The sequence below is a fragment of the Nothobranchius furzeri genome, chromosome 12 (assembly GCF_043380555.1).
Source record: "Nothobranchius furzeri strain GRZ-AD chromosome 12, NfurGRZ-RIMD1, whole genome shotgun sequence".
NCBI classification, from domain to species: Eukaryota; Metazoa; Chordata; class Actinopteri; order Cyprinodontiformes; family Nothobranchiidae; genus Nothobranchius; species Nothobranchius furzeri.
In genome coordinates, this window is record NC_091752.1 from 59,769,444 (window position 1) to 59,793,153 (window position 23,710).

At 43.4% G+C, this 23,710-nt stretch overlaps 1 protein-coding gene across 3 annotated transcripts in view; it reads right to left on the reverse strand.

Annotated features, from left to right (window-relative positions):
* piezo1 (piezo type mechanosensitive ion channel component 1 (Er blood group)) overlaps window positions 1–22,678 on the reverse strand; it is a 155,164-nt gene extending 132,486 nt beyond the window's left edge. For all 3 annotated transcript variants that reach the window (XR_011515768.1, XM_070542767.1, XM_015945535.3), the window contains exons 1-2: window positions 22,361–22,678; window positions 2,210–2,305 (exon numbers count right to left, since the gene is read on the reverse strand). Coding sequence is in view for 2 of the 3 variants with exons in the window: in XM_070542767.1 (XP_070398868.1) it covers window positions 2,210–2,305; window positions 22,361–22,424 (160 nt within the window). In the remaining variant the exon portion in view is untranslated. The remainder of the gene's footprint in view (window positions 1–2,209; window positions 2,306–22,360) is intronic.
* Between the last annotated feature and the right edge of the window lie 1,032 nt (window positions 22,679–23,710).

Consider the following 23,710-nt stretch of genomic DNA (forward strand, 5'->3'; position numbering starts at 1 on the left):
TTACACATCATCGTCTTAATCTGCTCCAGTAAGTAAATACCCCCTCAGGCCAAAAGCGTAATGGCGCACATGCTATATGTGCACACCTCTCTCTCTCTCTCTCTCTCTCTCTCTCTCTCTCTCTCTCTCTCTCTCTCTCTCTCTCTCTCTCTCTCTCTCTCTCTCTCTCTCTCTCTCTCTCTCTCTCTCTCTCTCTCTCTCTCTCTCTCTCTCTCTCTCTCTCTCTCTCTCTCTCTCTCTCTCTCTCTCTCTCTCTCTCTCTCTCTCTCTCTCTCTCTCTCTCTCTCTCTCTCTCTCTCTCTCTCTCTCTCTCTCTCTCTCTCTCTCTCTCTCTCTCTCTCTCTCTCTCTCTCTCTCTCTCTCTCTCTCTCTCTCTCTCTCTCTCTCTCTCTCTCTCTCTCTCTCTCTCTCTCTCTCTCTCTCTCTCTCTCTGCTGACTTTAACAAGTCTCATAAATATGATCCTCATGAAGTTTCTACTTTACACCAGAAGATAGTGGAGATGTGTAACCTTCAGGCTGAGCAAAGTTTGTGAGTTTTTATAGCTTGAAAAACGCCTCCCGCCGAGAGGCTCCCAGAAGGGGAGAGGAGGAGATGGGTGCAGCATGAAGAGCGTAAATATTAGATAAAACGTATAACTGCTGGCAGGTCTGGTCTTTGTTGACTGATCACTTTGTCTGGTGATGACTGACTCTGATTATGAAGCAGAATATTGACTCTGATGAAGAAATTCACTCATCCAGCCGGGACGATTGACGCTGCTGCAGCATCAGACAGCTGGTGCTGCACGAGAGTGTGTGGAGTTTACAAGCTCCAAACGTTGGGTTTGATATTTGTTTAACCTTCTCTGGGACGTGGTGGATGTAGAAATGATGGTAAAACATGGCTAACGTGACAGACGTAGCGACAATGTAAAAAAAAAAAGCCGTAAAAAAGAGGCAGATACCGATGCGTTATATATGGAAGTCAAGTGTGCCACATAATCATTAAAAAAGTAAAATATAAAATTTAAAAAACGTTTTATATATTTATATATATATACATTAAAACTTTCCAAATATAATGAAAATTTATAAATAATTTAAAAATATGAAGGAACATCTGTTGGTCAGGCTGAAAAGTTTGGGAACCACTGCTCTAAGTGATAAGTGAATTTCGTTTTTTAAATATATTTTATGTGCAGTTTTTTAGGGTTTTTATGTTTTCTGTAAATATTGGTATGCTGAAAATCATTTGTTTTGCATAAAGCATGAGGTTTTGGTTAGTAATTGATTGGGAGAATAACAAATGACTGAATTAAATAGTGGGGCGCCTTTGTCAGTGCGCCCCAGGGCAGCTGTGGCTACATCGTAGCTCATCCCCATCAGTGTGTGTGAATGGAGGAATGATACACTGTAGTGTAAAGCGCTTTGGAGTCCTTACTCGGAGAGGCGCTATACAAGTGCGGATCATTTATCATTTATAATGTTGATCAGGCAGAGCTTTGTTGCCAGCGTTCCACTGCATAATGGCTTCAAACACGTATATAAAAGTGTTAGTTTTTACGTAAACCATTGGATGAAATTACACAAACTGACTGAGCTCTAGTTAAGGGGCTTGCAATAGTTTGTGTGTGCGTGTGTGCGTGCGTGTGTTTAGGGGAGGGTACATTGGAACTTTGTCCCCCCCAGTTTGAAAATCCTATCTGCGCCCCTGTCCTGAAGGGTAGGTAGACCGACATAATGGTGTCTAGTGCGTTTATGGACCTGCTAACCAAAGCTTAATCCGAAAACAACACCGTCAGTTCCCGTCAGAACTAATCACTTCTTCGGATTTGCGGGTTTTGATTACATCACACGTCATCCATTCACAGTCTCATCCATTTTAGTTACACCATAAATTTAGTTTTAAAGTCAGTCTAGTTTAATTTGTTAGTAATAAAATTCTTAACTTTTGAACTTGACTCTCTTCTGTTGTCTCTGAGTGAATACGAAGCAGTTATCTAATCCCTGCAATAAAAAGGTCAAATCTTCTGGTTTAAATAACTCACAGATCCGTAAGGTGGATTTCATATTTCCTATGGAATCCCATGCCTTATGGCTCATTAAATAACACGTAATCTCTAATTCATTACAAAAGTCATAAAATTATTGATGCGAGTCCACACCTCTGAAAAAAGTCAACATATAGACATTATTCTAGACTTGACGTTCAGAGGCAGATGGTCTTACCTTTAATGGTGTATTTGTTGGGACACAGGAACCACGGTAGCAACAGCAGATAGAGAAAATAAACCAGTGACAGCAGGTTCAATCGAAAAAGACAAGCTGAAAAAGGGAAAGAACCACAGTAAAACAACAGTCTCTTGATGACAGAATCAAACATGCTTCCCTAGTGAAAAAGTGGTTAGCCTCTAGATGCACTGAGGACACTTTCAGACATCTTTTGGCGCATTGGCACACAAGTACCACAGTTTAAAATCAACACAAACCAATCAATTAGAGATGAGAACGACATACATCAACAACAGAGCAACACATAAAATACCAAAAGAGAGCAGGTGAAAACTGTAAAAGCAGATAGGACACTAAATGAAAAAAAAATACAAAATGAAGGATCAAGTAGAGCATGCATGCCTGAATAAGAGAGTTGTAAAATGCGATTTGAATGTTTGGATGAATGGAACTGTACGGGCGAGGGCACCGATTATGATCTCAGCTGAGGCAAAGCACGTCAGAAAAGTACAGAAAGTACAGAGAATATGGGCTGATATGAACGATCGCAAGTGAATTATTTTGTTTTGGTGGAGCGATTTTGTGAATATAACAGCGACCGCGCGCAGGACGCAGCTGGAGTATTTGAGCCGTTACCACTGCGTCTTCTCTGCTTAGAATGCCTGCAAAGCGGAGTGCATAAATGACGTCATATATGTAGATACCGGATCTTTATTTTGAGCTTTCCGCAATTTTAATTTTTAAGAAACCTGCATCTTGATTCTGGGTTTAAAAATGCATTGTAATTACCGCGTTACTGACAATTGTACCGAGTAAATATTACCATTTTCTTTTCCTGTAATGCCTTACATTACCACATTACAGCAAAAAGCAATGCATTACAGTAATTAATTACTTTTGTACCGCGTTACTCCCAACACTGTCCATGTGAAACTGAACCATATCCAATCTTCATTTGGTGTGAAGGAGGCTTCAGGCCCTCTCTCAATAGCAGCTGCAGCCCTACTCTGGTTTTACTTCATGTATTGCTTGTTAACACTAGAACTCACAGGAACCATCACTTTGATGGCTGTCATATTGGCCATTAAATGCAGGCTGACAATGACGTTGTGGAGCAAAACGGTTCAAGTGTGTTATTAATTAACTCTTTATGAATGTGTGAACCTATTAAAATAGTAAGAAAACATAATTTTAATCCAAACCTTGAAAAGAAGTATCTCTACTGTTCACAGTGTGACCGACACAGATCTTTTCCGTGGGTGGGGGCGAGGGGTCCCAGATTGTCTTCCGCACTACTATCAGAGTCTCTGCCGCTTCCAACTGACCAGTTTTCATCAGCTTTCCCCTCCCCGCCTGAAGCAAACTCATTTCTCATGCTTGTTTCACTGAGAATGTTCTTCTAAAAGTTGTTTCAGCCTCCATTTCACACGCAGTATGAATGAAGTGGGAGCGCACAAGATGGAAAGTTAGTTGTTTAGCAATGGCAACGCTGTCCGTTATCCGCAGGAAAACTTTACCATGTAAACAATAGAGCCATCAAATTGACGGCTTGTGGGAGACAAAGACAAAAATAGCTAATTTATTTTTTGATACATTATTTTATGGAAATTATAACGCAAAAATAAAGGACATATAAAAATAGGAAAAGCCAGGAAGCCAGGACAACGAGATCCATCTAACTAAAGTTATTACATATCAAAATATGGAAACAGTCAAAATGACTGCCTTGGGAGTTCTAGTGTTAACCCTGGTCCTCAGCGCCCTGCTGTCCTACATGTTTTAGGTGCTTCCCTGCTGCGACATATCATGTCGTGGGTCAAAAAACTTCCCTCCAACATGGCAAAAAGAAATGTGAAACAACCTTTGAGAAGGGGTGTGTGTGTGTGTGTGTGTGTGTGTGTGTGTGTGTGTGTGTGTGTGTGTCTTTGGACACAAATAAAATAATTATAATTTAATGCATTTAATGATAAAATAAAGAGTTTGCCAACATTGGTTAAAACATATTATAGTTTTTCTCTGTGGTGAATCTTAGCCTGCTTTATTTGATATAACAGAATTATTCATTTGGTAAATAAACTAACTTTTATAAATTTTATCTTTAAGGTAAAGCAGACCCTCAGAGCTGTCAACTGCTCCCTGGCCCGGACTGCTGTGGACCAGCCGTGCAACAGAGGCGTACCTAGGTGTGTCCTGCCCTTTCCTGAAGGAAGACTGGAACATGGTGGAGTGAAAATGAGGGTCGTTCCCCCACACAGAAAAGCTTTAGCCACACTAAGATGGCTAAAGCTTTTCTGTGCATCCCTGCCACTTCCACACCATCAGAACGGATCTTCTCTGCAGCTGGGAACATCTGCTCTCAAAAGAGAGCAAGCCTTCTTCAGAACATGTCAACTTTCCTGACTGTGAACAAGAGCCAAAAGACTATTTTAGCTGGATACATTTGTGAGTCATTATTTTTGGTTTTAGGAGCCTACCACCATGATAAATGATAAATGGCCCGCACTTGTATAGCGCCTCTCAGAGTAAGGACTCCAAAGCGCTTTACATGTTCCGTCTCTCCTGTCATTACATGTATTCTCACACTTCTGCTAAATCAGGGAACCTCTGGGTCAATGTTCTGCTCTAATCTGCATTTGGCTTTGTGGCATTCACTATCTGGGGGAGTTCGTGTGTGTTTTAGTGAGCCTTTTTAGCGTGGCTCCCGACCGGAGCGTTGTTTATGCCGAACCCCTTCCCCGCAGAGTCAGGAAACCGCTACGTAGAGCAGTGAGGCATAAATAGCTGGAGTGTAATCCTGAATAGAGGACGCGTGAGATGAGGATGCATCATGAGTTTAGCTTAACATGATAGATTTTTTTTTCCCTGGAAAAGAAATAATAACTATTAATAGTGTGGATGATGGGATATGAGCCTCATGTAGTTAGAATTTAAATTATTTTATATAAATCAGAAATATATAATAAATAAATGTATCTCTAGCTCTCAACTGTGATTAGAGAGATAGAGACAGAGGGATATATAGAGGGAGATAGATATTGGACTTTTAAGATTCTTTTAAAGATTCAGAAACTTTGATCCTATTTTCTGTTAAGATGTACACTTTTAATATAAAAAATATTTTAAAATATTTTCCAAACACACCCACATCACCCCGCTTCTCCTCCTGCTTCACTGGCTGCCAGTCAACTTCAGGGTTCATTTCAAGATCCTGGTTCTGGTCTATAGGTCCTTACATGGACAAGCACCATCTTACATTGGTGATCTTCTTAGTCCCTACACCCCCAGCAGGTCCCTGAGGTCCAGTGACCAAAGCCTACTGGTTGTGCAGCACCAGGCTAAAGACAAAAGGTGACAGATCATCTGCTGCTGTGGCCCCCAGACTCTGGAACTCTCTACCCCTGAGCCTGAGATTAGTGGACTCAGTGGTCTCCTTCAAAAAGCAGCTGAAGACACACTTGTTCAAGCTGGCTTTTGTATGACCTTCTTCACCCCCTCTTTATTCTGCTCTCCCCACCTATTCCACCTTCCTCAGTATCCCCAATTTCCCTCTTTTGTATTAACTCTCTCTCTTTCTTAACATTTTTTAAATCACAGTTGTCTATTTTTGCTCATTTTAAATATATTTTTAAACATTTTCTAAATGCTTTTTTATATTTTTTACATATTTTGTTTTTGTGAAGCGCCTCGTGATTTTTATCTTGAGAGGCGCTATAGAAATGATATTTTCTTCTTCTTCTTAAATTTATGTATTTTACAGAAAAATAACTTCCGAAATGTTAGAATTTTAGAAATACAAATTATTGTGATAAAATCGTGATTTAGCAAAACAAAATTGTGATGCCATTTTTTTCCCCCATTTCGCCCAGCGAGAAAAGACTCTGGAGAACTTTCCAGAGTCTGGGGGCCACAGCAGCAGACGATCTGTCACCTTTGGTCTTTAGCCTGGTGCTGCACAACCAGTAGGTTTTGGTCACTGGACCTCGGGGACCTGCTAGGGGTGTAGGGACTGAGATCACCAATGTATAATGGTGCTTGTTCATGTAAGGCCCTATAGACCAGCCAGTGAAGCTGGCGGAGAAGCGGGGTGATGTGGGTGTGTTTGGAGGACTCTGAACCACCTGTAGATGGTTCAGGGAGGTTTAGCAAAAATAAATAAATAAACAAAAGGGGGGTCCACACTGTTCCCTTGCAGACGTACACCCATCTGAAACTTAACAACTTGGAAGGGAAGAGGAATATTTAATTTACAATAATCCAAGGTGCTAAGTTTACACCATTTCAAGCTTTTGTAGATGGAATTAACAGAAAATTTAACATTTTGAATATGTTCAACTTAAATCTATTATTCAATTAACATATTTAATATTGGGTATCTTGACTTAGAGCCTCCATTAATAATCACAAACTTCCTAAAACTACAACCCCCAAATTTAGTATCTAAAATGTATATGACAATTTCCAAAGTAATGAATCCCTCTCTCTGCCTGTTTCTAAATGAGAGCTTTTTCTATTAACTTTGGCCTAGGGTGGAAGGACATCTGTAAAAACTAGGGATGCACAATATATCAGCATCAATATCTGTATCGGCAGACGTTACTCATTTTGTAACATATCGGTCTGATATATAAAACTGGGCTGATATTAACAACAGGGTATCTGCAGGTTTAAGGGAGCCAAATTTAAGACTTTTTATGACCTTTTCAAGGCCACTTTGACCAAATTTAAGCAATTTTTTAAAATTAAATTTAAGCTATAATTTCCAGCTATTGCCTGGAACCGGTGCTAACCACGTCGCCAACGTGGGATAAGCCATCCAGTTACCATTAAACTTTCACTTCCCCATGGCGCAAGCTCCCACTAGCTTAACCAGCTAACGTGCTCATCTAAAAATAGCCCCCTTTCACAACCAACTGAATGTGTACAGTTCTGCTTACGCCAATATCATACACAAAAATGCTGAACACCAACTAGAAATTTATGAAAATTTTATAGAAATAACAGAATCTTGTTTATTGGGTCTTTGGACATTTAAGACCTTTGGAAACTGTATTTAAGGATTATTTGTCATTTTTAAGGATTTTTAAGGCCTTAAATTTGGAAAAGCAAATTTAAGACTTTTTAAGGACCCGCAGATACCCTGTAACAAGCAATAATTTTTCCATCTTGTCTCCATTTGTTTGCCTGGTTCACAGGGTGAGAGGCGTGGTGTGTATTTTTTTAGTCATGTGACCGTGATGGTAATCATCTCAGAATCATAAATGAGTGTGGTGTGTGTACGTAACGTAAATTCAGCTTCAATCATTTTCATTCTAAAATCTGCTGCTTTTAGAAGCATTAATATCAGGATATCGGTATTGGCAAATATTGTTATCAGCCATAACTGTGATATTAATAACAAGTATCGGCCCAAAAATTTCCTATCGGTGCATCCCTAGTAAAAACATATTTAAAAGGGCTCAAAACTGTCATCTACAGCTAATTTACTACAAAGTCCTGCAAAGCACACACTACATAGAGCAAAGATTGTTCCATGCGGTTTGGGAATGCCCAACTAATACATTTTGGCAGGGATTATGTGAGGACCTTTCACAACGCCAGGACTGTACCATCCCCATCTCCCGCTCACTCTGCCTGCTTGGTGACATCACAAACATTCATCTTGAAGCAAAGAACTCTCACCTACTTCTCTCGGTTTTAAGCATTGCCAAGAAAACATTTCTCAAACACTGGAAACAAAGGCAGAACTTAAGTATCAGATCGCTACTTCGTGCTGCCATCTTGCTTCGTGGCTCACCGGAAAACTTTATTAAAAGGAAATGGGAGATGGACTGAAAAGCCTAGTTCAACAAATGATCAAACTATATTCCCTGCTGACTTTAAACTATTTCCCAATGCTTGAACCAAAGCAGCAGTTTTGCAACCTTCAGTCTCATATCTCATGCAGAAGACACAAGAAGCTCCACCCCACAGTCACCCTAATCAGGATTCACACTCAAATAGACGTCTGTGGTTGAACATGATAACACTGGAGAGTAGACGTTGACCTTTCTGTGTTTGGCTTATTCAGCAGGTCAAATGTTTATAATAGAATTAGGTTGTTTTTTTTTACTACATATATACTTGTTACAATCTCAGCACATCTCCTGAGCTCTGCAGAAGAAAAACTCAGTAATGTGTTATTTTTAAACTTCAAACATCCATCTGTCCAGATTTACATCATTTAATGGACCTATTAGGTTATTTATTAATTTAATCAGTAAATTACTGCAGCAAATGGTCTATTTCAGGGGTATTCAAATCCGAGCCTGGAGGGCCGGAATCCAGCACGTTTTAGTTTCAACTCTGCTTCAACACACCTGATTTCCATCAGCAGGTGATTCCCAGCCTTCTGCAGAGCCTGAAGAGCTGCTGCACAGGTGACTCAACCACTGAATCAAGTGTGTGGGAGCAGAGAAACCACTAAAACGTGCTGGATACCGGCCCCCCAGGCCCGGAATTGAATAATACCACTGGACAGTGCTGCCTGTAAAGAATTCAAACTTTAACTTCTTCTAACAAAATCACAACTGCACCAAACTTGCACCCGCCAGGCTAAGCGTAATGCCCCGCCCCCCTCCCCGACCCTACCATGTCCGCTGACACGAATGGCGCACCGAAACTAGAGCCCTCCATCAGCTGATACTGGTGACAAACAGCAGTGGAACGTGTGCAACCCCTGCACCCCCGCTCTAACGGAGGAGCGCTGCGGGACAGAGAGCAGCAGGACGGAGCGAGCGACCCCCACCCCCACCACCCCCTTTCCCCTCTGACGGCCGTATCCACCAGGCTTAACTCATTTTCTGGGGGAAACCCTGAAGTTCATGATGGGAATACGTTCGAATAATAAGTTAATTAATAATATAAGGGAAGACATCTCTATTTTAAACAATCTGTGTTATACGGTCTGTGTAAAACGCAGAATGAGCTCTCTTAACTCAGTCTTAGATCTATCACTGGTAATTAATGTAAAATTATTTAAATTACATTTAGAGGTGGCCCATATTATATATTTCTTGTCCAGAGGGAAAAAAATCTATCATGTTAAGCTAAATTTATGATGACGTAATTGCATCTACTGAAGATCACATGGGTCATGCACCGTGGAGTTATTAGTTATTAGGGCAAACATGGCTGGAATCTAACAGTATTGGCTCATATCTGCGATTATACTGTAATGACTCAGAGTCTCTGGTTGCTCTTTTATGAGTATTATTTTTGGGCTACTGTCGCCGTAACCCGCGCCTCACAAACTCCACTTTTTCAACAGAATCGCTTGTAACAGAGTATTTACTAGCATAGCAAACCACAGTGGAACAAACCGGAACAACATTTCTCACTCGTTGAGCTCAGCTTCAAAATAAAACGTTAACCCTATAGTTAACTATTCAAACCCTTACAATATGTTTGAGGTAATTTGGCCACTCTGGCCATCCATAGATGTTTCCTCATTACACAAGGAAGGGAGGGGTTTGGCTCGTCTCCGCACAAGCAGGATGGAAAAACAGAACTCCGTTGGCGTTGAACATCACCAAATAATTAAAAACCAGGATGCCAAATGCAAAGCTTAGAGCAGCACATTTACCCTGAGGCTCTCAGATTGAGCAAACTTGTGAGAATACAGTACAGGGATTCCCAAAGTGTGGTGCGTGCACCCCCGGGGGTGAGCGAGCTGCCGCTAGGGGGTGCGCGAGGTGAAAAGTGTAATGGCTGCGGAGCTCAGAGAAGTCTGTCATATGTCACCATTAGCGTAGAAACTCATTTGTGGGTGGGCCAAAGAAAAAGTAAGTGGGCCCAATAAATGTAATTGAAAACAAGTATATTTTTGCGTGTGTGTCCTCCACATGTGCCCTAGCTTCATAATAACAATGCGCCGAGCTTCAGCACTCTGGCCTGCGAACGCCGATATGTTCCGTATTTGATCGTTTTAACGGTGTTGGAGGAATCTGAAGGTGGTGAGTCATTCTGGCAGATTGTAATTAACACCTTTCTCATGCAGGTGTTCTGACATTGTAAACCTCACACTCAGAACATTGTGGATGTAACAAAATAAATCAAGAAATGATTCCCATTCAGGCTATTAACAGCGCGCTGAAGATCTGAAGTTCACAGTGCGTCTGTCAGAGGTCAGACGCGTTCCAGCGGCACCACGGCTCACGGGTGCACAAGTGAGCACATCTGGGCTGGGCAGATGTAATTTTACGTTGGTTTAAATAGCACCAATAACGAGACGTGGTGACTTGAGCGGCTCATGGAGCTGTGCCGCGCGCGTGCACACACACACACACACACACACACACAGATTCAATAAGCGCGCACGCCGCGCAAACTCCGGCGCGCCGTCAGTCTGAAGGCAGAAATGAGCTATGCCTTCTCTGTGATAAAAACTTTTAAGAGGTTTTATAACAACATTTTTAATTCAAGGTCAAATTAAGATATTAGCTTCTATTTTGGGATGACGTATTAAAGTCGGGTCCGCTCCAGCCAGTGACTCCGAACCTGACAACTCATGTTACTGCAGCATTCATTTTTCCAGTCCGCGTGGCAGCGGATCGCAGATTCAGCCACACCATAAAACAGCAATAAGTCTGTCTGAGGCAAAAGTGAACCTCATGGCTAAAGCTTTTTCCTTTTCCCCTATAGACATTTGAGTACGCACCAGTAGGTGACCAGTTCAGGTTTACGCAGAGCAGAAGGAAGGAGAGCGCTCTGGCCGCACAGGTTAAACGTTCCTACTTAAAGAAAACCGTTAAATTGCATTGTTCATGTGCTACCTGGGCTCTCTAAATATTTATTTAAAATTAAATCAAAGGAAATTGTAATGGTATCGAATGCTTATTAATTACTATTTAAAAAATGAAAGTGATGGGGAAAAAGGTCGATCATATTTTTTTAACCCTGTCTGTTTAGCTTGACGTCTGAGATATATATATATATATATATATATATATATATATATATATATATCCAGGGGTGGACATTAACTTCAAAACCAACCGGCCAGCCGGGCCGGTAACTCTGAATATTTACCGGCCCCGCCAAGAATCTACCGGCCCCGCTGGTCAGCTGCCAAAACGAGTCAAAATAACAACTGAACCGTTTTAAATGTAATAAACCTTTATTTTGTACACATTCACAAACATAATAACGTATTCAAGTTTGAATTTGTTTGTTCCCTCAACAAAACACAATTTTGTCGTCGCATACTTCCGGCATACAACGCAGTACATCACCAACTCCGCTTTGCTGTACTCGAGCCATTGGCTGTGTTCGAGATGAGCCAGTTCTGCGCAGATTAGACCAGCGGTGATCGGCGAGCAGTGCATGCCGGTTAGATTTGTGTCCAAATTGACGCCGACTTGCTCTGACGTCATGCATACGTAGGCAACGATAACCTCGTGAGATCAAGGCGGCCGCAGATTTTGGAGCAAGGCGCTGCAGTTGCTCTCCCTCAGCTGCAAAACATAGAGGATGATGGGAAACGCCTGGCTCTCACCTGATCTAAGATCTGATTGGTTCACATTTTGATCCAAACATCCGGTGGTAGAACATGAAATGTTAGTTGGTCACATGTATTCTGTAAATCATGTTACGTTGATGATGACAACTATATAGGCCATAAGGAGAAATGTGTTTTGTGTTCTTTTGTCACGTTTCCTATGAGCACACTGAAGCTACAGCTGCTAACCTTTACTTATTATTACAGTCATGTTATCATATACAATATATGATATCCACAAGCACGTGAGGATGTGTTTCAGCTGCTAACAGGCACCAGAATTAAAATTGAAAATTGAACAAGTGTGAATGCTAACGCGATATCTTCATCCATCATGCAGGGAAAAACTAGTTTTTTTCTCTCTCTCTCTCTCTCTCTCTCTCTCTCTCTCTCTCTCTCTCTCTCTCTCTCTCTCTCTCTCTCTCTCTCTCTCTCTCTCTCTCTCTCTCTCTCTCTCTCTCTCTCTCTCTCTCTCTCTCTCTCTCTCTCTCTCTCTCTCTCTCTCTCTCTCTCTCTCTCTCTCTCTCTCTCTCTCTCTCTCTCTCTCTCTCTCTCTCTCTCTCTCTCTCTCTCTCTCTCTCTCTCTCTCTCTCTCTCTCTCTCTCTCTCTCTCTCTCTCTCTCTCTCTCTCTCTCTCTCTCAGAGGAAAAGAGCTGAGGAAATGGAGGACACCAAGTAATTAAAAGAAAAAGCTGAGCCGAGGCGCGCCTCGAATGGGGAGCGTCTGATCTAAACTGAGGAGCGGCGAGCAGCGGCCGGACTTCGTGAGCCATTCGCTTCTCGGCGCTTCCGCGGCCGGTGTGTCCCCGGCGTTAAACGCCGGCTTTCAGCCACTCCCCCTGCTGCTTCCGTCTGTTTTCCAGGCGAGCCGCTACTCAACTCAAATACGGCCATTCTCCGCGCCTCCCGTCTTCTTTAAACCTCCAAGAATCATTCCACCTATGCACACGCTTCTCTGCTTCATACCGTTTCGAACTGTCTCGCTTCTCCTCACCAGTTTTAAAGCGTTTTGCCGGAGATTTCATCAAGAAATCCAATCCCTGTGGTGGCGCGATCTTCCTGCGTGCTTGTGTGTTTCTAGCGTGGTTCCACTTCGTCTTTAATAGTGAACTTATAGTTCACGTGACAATAACTAGAATCGTGCAGTACGTGGCTAGAGGCGCGCAGGTTCACGCGCGCGAAACGAAAACGGCAGCTTCCTACAGGGCGGGGCCATGATGTAGGTGAAAGCCGGTGTGTAAATGACAAATAATGCTTGGGCGCCACCCGGGCGGTAAGTCGTCAAGTATTTACCGCCCGGCGAGAAAATTTAGCGCCATTGGCGCTCGGGCGCTTTAAAGGTCCACCCCTGATATCCATGCCCTGATGTGGGGGCTGGGGGGTGCGTCGACATGGTCGGGACATAGAAGGGGGTGCACGGCTAAATAAGTTTGGGAACCACTGCAGTAGAGTGAAAAACTATTTGCCCCCTTCCTGATTTCTTATTATTTTGCATGTTTGTCACACAAAATGTTTCTGATCATCAAACACTTTTAACCATTAGTTAAAGATAACACAAGTAAACACAAAGTGCAGTTTTGACATGATGGTTTTTATTATTTAGGGAGAGAACAAAATCCAAACCTACATTGCCCTTTGTGAAAAGGTAATTGCCCCCTGAACCTAATAACTGGTTGGGCCTCCCTTAGCAGCACTAACTGCAATCAAGTGTTTGCGATAACTTGCTACGAGTCTTTTACAGCGACGCAAGTTTTAAGTATCAGGCGTGACATTAAAAGCAGATGCTTTGATGCTCCACCTGAGAGTAAATCTGCAAGGCTTGTTTGCTTCACAGCCAGATGGGATGGAAGGGAAGGGAAGGGAAGGGAAGGGAAGACAGACAGACAGACAGACAGACAGACAGACAGACAGACAGACAGACAGACAGACAGACAGACAGACAGACAGACAGACAGACAGACAGACAGACAGACAGACAGACAGACAGACAGACAGACAGACAGACAGACAGACAGACAGACAGACAGACAGACAGACAGACAGACAGACAGACAGACAGACAGACAGACAGACAGACAGACAGACAGACAGACAGACAGACAGACAGACAGACAGACAGACAGACAGACAGACAGACAGACAGACAGACAGACAGACAGACAGATAGATAGATAGATAGATAGATAGATAGATAGATAGATAGATAGATAGATAGATAGATAGATAGATAGATAGATAGATAGATAGATAGATAGATAAAAAAGACATGGTGGAAAGGTGTGAAATTTGCTGCCAGTTTTTACAAACAAAGACAGAGCCACTGATGACTACACCTCTACCACCATGCCCGTGACAAAAAGTAGCAGCTGATATCTTTCAGTGGAAAAACAGCCATTATATTGTGGTTGTGGACTACTTCTCCCGATACATCGAAGTAGCCAACCTCCCATTTCTCACAACAGCTACAACGCTGGAGCGGCTGAAGGTGATCTTTGCAAGATTCGGCATGCCTGAATGCCTGGTGACGGACAATGGCCAGCAGTTTGCTTCCTCGGACTTTAGCCCGTTTGCCCAGGACTATGGTTTTCGGCATGTGACCATTAGCCCTCGTTACCCTCAGAGCAACGGGAAAGCAGAGATAGCCGTCCGGACGGTCAAACAGCTGCTCAGTAAAAGTCCAGACCCTCAGAGAGCTCTCTTAGCCTACAGAGCTACACCTTTAGCTCATGGACTGAGTCCAGCGCAACTGCTGATGGGGAGGCGGATAAGGTCCACAGTTCCCACCACAGCACAAGCGTTGAATCCAGCCTGGCCAAACCTTGGAGCCTTCAGGAAAAGGGATAAAGAGTTGAAGGAGAGGCAGAAGAATTTGTTCGATAAGAGGCACAAGGCCAAAGACTTACCAGTTCTGATTCCGGGCCAAAGAGTGTGGATCAGAACAACACAGTCCACAGCTACGGTCCAGGGTCCGGCCTCAACCCCAAGGTCTTATGTAGTGGAAACCGAGCAAGGGAGTTTTAGAGGAAACAGGGCTCACCTGACTGTACTCCCTGAGACAGAGCTGCCCTGGTCTGAGGAGCCAGTGTCAGACCTGACACAGAAGCCCCATTCCCACCTGTACCGGGTCGGCCCGGGCCGGGTACCGTAGGTTGTTTACATATCTGGGTGGCCTGGAATTTTCCCGGGCCAACCAAGGCTCATTCTCGGCCCTCTTCCCGAGGGGTACTGCTTCAGGCCGACCAGGGCCAACACGCCCACTGCTGACAGCAAATTCACACCTTCCATTAGAGCAAGCCTCTGATTGGTGGGTAGAATCAGCCCATTCACACCGATTAGAGCAAGCCTCTGATTGGTGGGTAGAATCAGCCCACATGGGCTTAAGACAAGGATGTGTGGAATCAACCGGGCCAGGCTGGGGCCGACTGGGGCTACCTGGCCCGGGCCGACCCGGTACAGATGGGAATGGCCCAAGAGACTCCCGGGTACCACTGTGACCAGGTCGGGAAGGATTTCCCGCCCACCAGATAGACTGGACTTATGAATATTCTCATTCTGGTTGAACCCTACATTTAAAAACAAAAAGGTGATGTTTCTAAAGCAAGGTGTTTATGTTAGATTACATTGTTAATACAAAAGAGTTGGAAATGCTTGGTTGTAAACACTGGACTATAAGTCAGGTTTCTGTTAGAATTATACTGTTACGTTGGGTACAAGGTTATCTTGCAAGTAAAGAGTTTTTCAAGCTTAAAGAGGGAGGTGTAGAGGTGTTGAGGATGGAGCCTCTAGGGGGCGGTATCGGACTGATAGGGAAGTTAATGTGTGCCGGGAGGGGGCAGAAATAAAGAAATGAGACGGAAGTCTGGTGGAACTGAACAGGTGGCTCCGGGGTCTTCATTTCATCAGTTAAAGACTTCTACAATGCAGAAGCGCAGTACATCGTAAGACAGACAAAGGGCCTTGGGATAAGATGGGGAGGAGAGGAGGAAAAAAGCATCTGAACTCTCTATGCTGCCAGTTTTTACAAACAAAGACAGAGCCACTGATGACTACTGACGCCCTGTCTGACTCTGAAGGGGGCTAGAGCCGTTAGAATATACTGGCCACAGGCGGCGATAAGAGCTGGGTGGCCTTTCTTTAATACTGTAAAGGGTAATTTGAGCACATTCTGGTTCAATAATTTTAAGATGTCAAAAAGTTGTTAAGTATCCCTTTAATCCCACCTTTTAGAGAAAGTGAGGTGGACTCATATTTTAATGTTTTTGAATGCATTGCTGCGAGCTTGAAGTGGCCAAAAGAGGTGTGAAGTTTGTTGCTCCAGTGTATATTAGTGTGGATGTCTCCAGAAGTTTGTGCCAGTTTATCGACTGATGAAAATCCAGATTACAGCATACAGCGTAGTTCCAACAATGGGTCCTGAATAGCCCCAGACAGATCTCCTGTCAGTGCGTTCATGGAAATGTGTTTACTCCAGAGAGCACGCTCTGACAAATCCTTAATAATAATATAGAAATGCTCTTTTATCTAGACCAGGGGTCGGCACCCCGCGGCTCTGGAGCCGCATGTGGCTCTTTCGCCCATCTGATGCGGCTCTCTGCTTGTAAAATAACTAATGAATATTTAATTAAAATATGTTTTATTTTATTGCATTCATTTTTTATCTGTATGCCAATTCTGAATTTAAAGATTCTCTGCGTAAACCTGAACAGGTTGACAGGTCTCCTGTTGTGGTCGGTTAAAGCAGCTCTCATCTGTCTTAGGGTGGGCTCCACCCACAACGCCACGACTGCTGTTTTCTTTACTGTGGGGGAAACGGGTAATAACGGCTCTTTGATGGGAAAAGATTGCAGACTCCTGATCTAGCAGATCTCAAGCAAAATTATGAGGTGTTTCACAAGAACAAAAAATTTATACAATAAAATTTTATTAAAAATAATAATGAATTAAAAAGTTTAAAAACATAATAAAAATTGGAAAGACAAATAATTGTGATTACAGAAAGCATGACAACCTAACTACAACGTCAGATTCCCATCAGCTGTTTTAGCACCAAAATATCTATTTACTGGGTTAAATAATTTGTGGACAAGGAACATGTGTGGATGACAGACCTCTGGTGTTGCTGTTCCCCCATTATACCACTATATGCTGTTCCTAAGCATGGTCTAAAGTTTTATTATATTAGATACATTTCCACACACAAGGGTCAAAATGATGAATACCACACAATGTGTAAATTTGTTTTTACGCTAGATATACGCACAGATGTGTTCTTAAGTAAGGTTAATAAATGAGACCCCAGGTCTCATAGTCACTGCCCACGTGAGCATTAAAGTCCCCCAGCAGAATAAGGGAGTCACCGGAAGGAGCGCTCTCCAGCACCTCCCCCAAGGACTCCAAAAAAGGTGGGTAGTCTGAGCTGTAGTTTGGTGAATGAGCACAGACCACAGTCAGAACCCGCCCCCTCACACGTAGGCAGAAGGAGGCTACCCTCTCATTCACCGGATTAAACCCCAATGTACAGGCACCAAGATAGGGGGCTATTAGTATGCCCACCAATGCTTGGCGCCTCTCAGTGGGGGCAAGAGCGGTAGAGTATCCAGCCCCTCTCAAGCAAATTGTTCTGGAGCCAGAGCCATGCGTGGAGGTGGGTCCGACTATATCTAGTCAAAGCCTCTCAACCTTTCACACCAACCTTCCCCACCTGAGAGGTGACATTCCACATACAGAGAGCCAGCTTCTATAGCCGAGGATCAGACCGCCAAGATCCCTACCCTCGGCGACTACCCATTACACATTGCACCCGGCCCCTGTGGCCCCTCCCAGAAGTGGTGAGCCCATGGGAAGGGTGAGCCACATGTCCTCTTAAGGCTGTGCGTGGCCGGGATCCATGAGTATCGGATTAGATTTGTGCCAAAAGGATAAACAAAAACACTTTGGAGATCAAACAAATATTAAAACATTGAGAGAAAAATTTGTTTCAAAAGGAAAACTTACTTTCTGAATCAACTTCTTGAAATGAGCAATAAGGTATGTTTCCTTTTTCTGTTTGCCTCTATGAGTTTTTGTTATCAATTTCCTTTGTTTCATTCTTGTTGCTCAGAGCTTTGCTCTCACTACCAGATTTGCACTTACACTTCCTGGCTTTCTCCTTAGCAATCCCTGAGTTTTTGGTTGCAATTCTGACACAACCCTTTCAGGTGGGTAGGACTTCTGAAAAGTCCTCTCCCATAGGACAGCGCTTTCTCTTGAGTGACAGTTCAGTGACCTGGAAGTGATGTAGCCTCCAAGACTTATTTTTCCACCTCGGTGAACAACGTGAATTTTGAGCCCCAAGCACGTGATTTCTGCCGTCTGTGGTGTCTACTGAGGATCTAAAGTGAGTATTGAGAATATATTTTATCTTTTCTTAGGCACTCCAAGTTAATCTGTAAGTGAAGTCACTTTTTAAGTTGGTTTTAACCAAACGTTAGCTCACTAGCTTGCTGCTAAGCTAGCCTCCATGACAATCGCTGTGTCTCAATTCAGGGTCTGCATCCTTCGAAGGACCCAGTCTACTCGGCCGACGTGGGCTGGGTCCTCCGTCGGCCGAGTAGACCGGATGTTAACGGCTGTGAATTTGGACAGGCCTAGCCTTCATGAATTCCCGCCACTCCCTCGGCAAACGTTCCGTCGCCTAGCAACCGTGGAACAGCTGAGCAGAAGGGAGAAGGAACTTTAAACGATGGAGCTCGAAGTTTTATTTAGCTTTTTAATCATTTCCTTGACTGTTGGAGAGCTAATTCAGAGAAAATACTTTCGACAAGCTGAGCCTGAGCAAAGATGTGATAATAGTTTTTAATACTTTCTAAGGGTCTTAATTTGACCAAAATCGATTTATCACCTTTCAAGACTTTTCAAGACCCAGCGGATACCCTGTAATATTAAACAATTCACATTTATAAACAAAAATAAAATTCAAGAATTTAATACAGAACTGATTTTATTTAGATATTTCTTTTATATGTACATGTTTAATCTTTCTTAACCATTTTTTCTAGCAAAGTAAAAAGCTGTCAAAATTCTCCCTTCTCTCCTGTGCCCTCTGCTGCTCTGCCTCCCTCTGCAGCGTCATGTCCTCCCTGATCAGCTCCAGAAATGGTAAATGGTAAATGGCCTGTATTTGATATAGCGCCTTCTAGAGTCCTAGAACCCCCCAAGGCGCTTTACAACACAATCAGTCATTCACCCATTCACACACAAGTGGGGATGAGCTACAATGTAGCCACAGCTGCCCTGGGGCGCACTGACAGAGGCGAGGCTGCCGAGCACTGGCGCCACCAGTCCCTCCGACCACCACCAGCAGGCAACGTGGGTTAAGTGTCTTGCCCAAGGACACAACGACAGCGACAGACTGAGCGGGACTCTAACCAGCAACCTTCCGATTACGGGGCGAGCACTTAACTCCTGTGCCACCGTCGCCCCACAAGCTGGTCATCGCTGTCACCTTCCCCTGGATGCCCATTTTCTCCAGAATAGTCTTAAAAAACATGTAAGAAAAAAAACAGGAAGCGAAAAGATAGAGAAAAGAGGACAACGGGTTATTCCTTTCATGTTTTCACAGAAAAAACTAAACTCAAACGACAGTTTTTAAAATATGAGATGTTATTGTACCTCCATGCCACAGCCGCTGAATGCTTAGCTCCGGTGAACATGTGGTCCATCTCCCCCCAAGCTTAATAAAGTCCCTGGTTTTCTCTTTTGTCCCTAAAATACAAACTTCTATTAAAATCAGGGGGGAAACGTAGCGGGAGAAGTACACCGAGCGGCCGAACATACAAGCACTTTTACTGTAACATTTCAAGCTAAAATAACGTTCATGTATCACAAAAAGCCCTTAACCTAACAGTTTGCAAGTTTATACTAACATTTATATGCGCAATCCTCTCCGACAGCTCCCGCTTCACTGTCCGCCATTGTTTTTAAAAGTTCTGCCGTCCGGCCTGCAAAGCATCTTGGGAAATGTAAACCACTGAAGGATACACCGGACCCATCCTTCATGCAGGCGAAAAGAACAATAATCATGTTGTTGACCGAAGTGGGGAAAAAAAAAATAAGTCTTAGAGGCTACATCACTTCCAGGTTACTGAACTGTCACTCAAGAGAAAGCACTGTCCTATGGGGGAGGACTTTTTAGAAGTCCCACCCACCCGAAAGGGTTGTGTCAGAATTGCAACCAAAAACTCAGGGATTGCAAAGGAGAAAGCCAGGAAGTGTAAATGCAAACCTGGTAGTGAGAGCAAAGCTCTGAGCAGCAAGAATGAAACAAAGGAAATTGATAACAAAAACACATAGAGGCAAACAGAAAAAGGAAACATACTTTATTACTTATTTTAAGAAGTTGATTCAGATAGTAAGTTTAACTTTTGAAACAATTTATTTTACTTTTGTCAATATTTTTGTTCTGTCAATTTCTTAATTTTTGTTTTATCGTCAAAGTGTTTTTCTTGGTCCTATTGACACAAATCTAATCCCATACATGAGGGAAATGCCAGCCACCAGGCGCTTGCCGACGTATCCCACCTCCAGGCCTGGCTCCAGACAGGGGCCCTGGTGACCCGTGTTCGGGCGAGGGAACATCGTTTCCATTTGAAGCGATCATCATAAGGGGTTGTTAACAGTTTAAAAAGCAATTTAAAATCTAAATCAAGACCACATTATCTGCAAAAGGCTGAGACCTGATCCTTAGGTCACCAAAACAGACCCCCTTGGCTGTTCCTAGAAACCCCGTCCATAAAGGTTATGAACAGAATCTGTGACAAACGGCAGCCTTGGCAGATTCCAACTGTCACTGTAAACGAGCTTGACTTACTGCCAGCAATGCGGACCAAGCTCTGGCAACAGCCTGTGTCAAAGGGCCAGGTACCCCATACTACAGGGCACACTGAGGCACACGGTCGAATTCCCTCTTCAAATCAACAAATCACATTTAGATTGGTTGGGTGAACTTCCACACACCCTTCAGGAGGGTATAGAGCTGGTCCAGTCCTAAAACGTGGAATTAACATTGCCCATTAAACCCCTAAACCGCATTGAGGAGATTTCAGTATGATAAACACACACACACACACGCCTGTCATTCTATCATAGTGAGGACTCTCCATTGACTTCCATTCATTTTGTGATTTCACTATGCCTAACCCATACCCCAACCAACACTGATGCTAACCCTAACCTTAACTAAACCTTAATTCACACTATACCTCTAACTGGTATAGTGCCACAGTAAGCTTCTGGTAAGCTTTTAAAAAAAGTAAGAACCAAAAAAATGTCCTCACATTGTAGGGAAAATGGTCTAAATGGTCCTCATTATGTAGTATGTAAAAGAACACACACACACACACACACACACACACACACACACACCTCTGTTTGCACATTTAACCATTAGTTACTTTATTAAAGGTAAAAATAGGCTTTCAGGGTGACCAGGGTCAATAAAGGCACACCTGAGTTTGTCTCTAGCCTTTATAAGGAAAGTCCCTTGAAGAAAGCAGCCAATTTTTCCACCTGACTGGTCTGATTTATAAGCACAGCGGCCCACACTCTGTTTTCTTGGATGAAGGCCAAACAAAGTTGTGTCATCCGTCTCCAGGAAATGTAAACAAAGTGATGGATACAAAAGAAGAACAGGGTTCACAGTTGGCAAGTTTTCTTTCTGACTCAGAAGAATAACATGAACAGTTAAGGCTAACAAAGTAGAAATATGGAGCACGTAACATGTTCGAAAATCCTGCTTGTTTTTTTAACTCACACAAATAAGGTTCAATTATTTTTAATAACACCAAAACCTGTAGTGAGATGAACAGCTGAGCCGCCAGACTTCCCGTTTTTACACCAAATCTAACCTCAAGGGTGCCGGTCTCTCACAGGTCTGAGACCAGTTCCAAGACCATGAATGTTGGTGTCTGAAGCACAGCTGAACAGGTTTAGTGAGATTATGGGGAAACTATGAGGGGCTTGCTAACATGAACCCAATTGTCTCAGAGCGTGTCCTAAAAACAGGAAGTGAAAGAAAAACGGAATTTTCCACGTGTCTCGTTTTACAGGTTAGAGTTTACAGGGAGTGTAAAAGGCTCCAGTCCTGCTGCCCCAGAGGGAACGATCCCAAAACGCTGCTCTCGCACACAAACACCATTATGGTGAAATAACTTGTTTGTTTTACTGACACACCTGTGTGTGTGTGTGTGTGTGTGTGTGTCGTCCCAGACATTCCAAAACATTTCTAAAGAATGTCAGTAGGTTAACAAATGTGCCAACTTTAGCTAAATCTAGCAAGAAGCAGCACTGAACTCTCTCTCTCACACACACACACACACACACACACACACACACACACACACAGGTGTGGGTGTAAGCACCGCCAGCCCGGTCGCAGGAGGACAACCTGGACGGAGCTTCTATTTTAAACCACGTCGTGAATCTCTCAAGTGCCCGCGAGTATGGACCCGAGTACAGTTTCATCTGCCTCCATGGCGCTGGCTCGAGACGCTGCTGAGTCCGTTCCCACCCTGCTGCAGGATTTCTGACACGTTTCACTCTGCTGTAAGAAACAAGCAGCAGATCCGGGAGCTTACCTGTTAGCAGGACGGAGGGGAGAAGACAACCGTAGGCCAGCCAGATGATCACCTGGAGATCCATGATCCGCTCGATCCGCTCGATAAACGGGTTTCTCTGGTAGACTCTAGTTAGGAGTCGGGCTGGTTAAACGTGACAGCGCGCTACTTTTCCTCATGGTTTCACCAGAAAACGTTGTCTCAAACTTTACAGAACTTTCCTGCTTATTGATCAACAGCGTTGTAGTCCCGACAGGCGTCCACTCGGTTCGGTTGTGGTCAGACAGAGGAAGAAAGGGTTCGGTTCGTGTGTGCTGTCGGACAGGCCCCGTCTCAAGTAACTGAAGGTGGAAAATGTGATTCACATGAGCAGGGTGTGAGGGGCGTCTACAGAGGAGCCATTCTCCAGCTGGTCTCCTCCCTGTTTCACACACAACTGGATCCCGCCAAAACTATGGGGGAATTAAACTGCCACATATCGAGTGCTTGACTTTTCCATCTGAAAGCAGCATTTTATATCATTGCCCTCAAAACTTGTCATGCTTGCGCTGAAAACGTCTGCTGTCTTTCAAATAAACTCTGTTCTCCCTCAAATTGTTGTTTCTGCGCTCAGATTTTAAACTTTTTGCACCGATATTTTCTTCACATGTGCAAACTTTTTCTTTGCACAGACCAAAACTGCTCTCAAGTATGTTCTCTGTGCTTGACAGTTTTTTCTACACTCTCTCAAAACTTAATTTTTGACAATAAGTCACGCCCAGAATGCAAGTCAACGGGGTTAAAAACACTATTTTCTAATTCCACTTGTTTTGTGCCATGGATTTCACATATGATGTCCGTGAATTTTAAAGACACATTTTGATACTAAGAACCAAGGCTGGATTGTAATATGGGTAAACTGGGCACAGGCCCAGGGGCCCACAGCCACAAGGGGGCCCACGTAAGCAGCAGTCTTTTTTTTTTTTTGTGCAGCAGTCTTAACATTGGGGAAAATGTTGACAAGTAATTAAAATTGCGCCCACATTTTCTAAGTTAACACACATTTCTTTTAATTACGGTAGTTTTTGCATCTTTACCATTCCCCGCTTCAGAAACCCCCACCCCCACCCCCCCACTCCCCACCCCCGAGCGCAGTGGCCGCAAACTCACTGATGCGCCTGCAGCCTCTCAGAGTTCCTGCTGCTCTAAACATTAAAATAATTATTTCATTTTCTGTTCCTCACTTCTGATTACCTTCAATGGTGTCTGTTTGTTGCAACCACCAGGTACAAAAACTAACTTGTTTTTATTTGACTATTTTTTCTGTCGTGTCTGTTTATTATCTTCCTGCATCTTCTCTCAGTCCTAAAGAAAAACTGTTACATGGCTTCA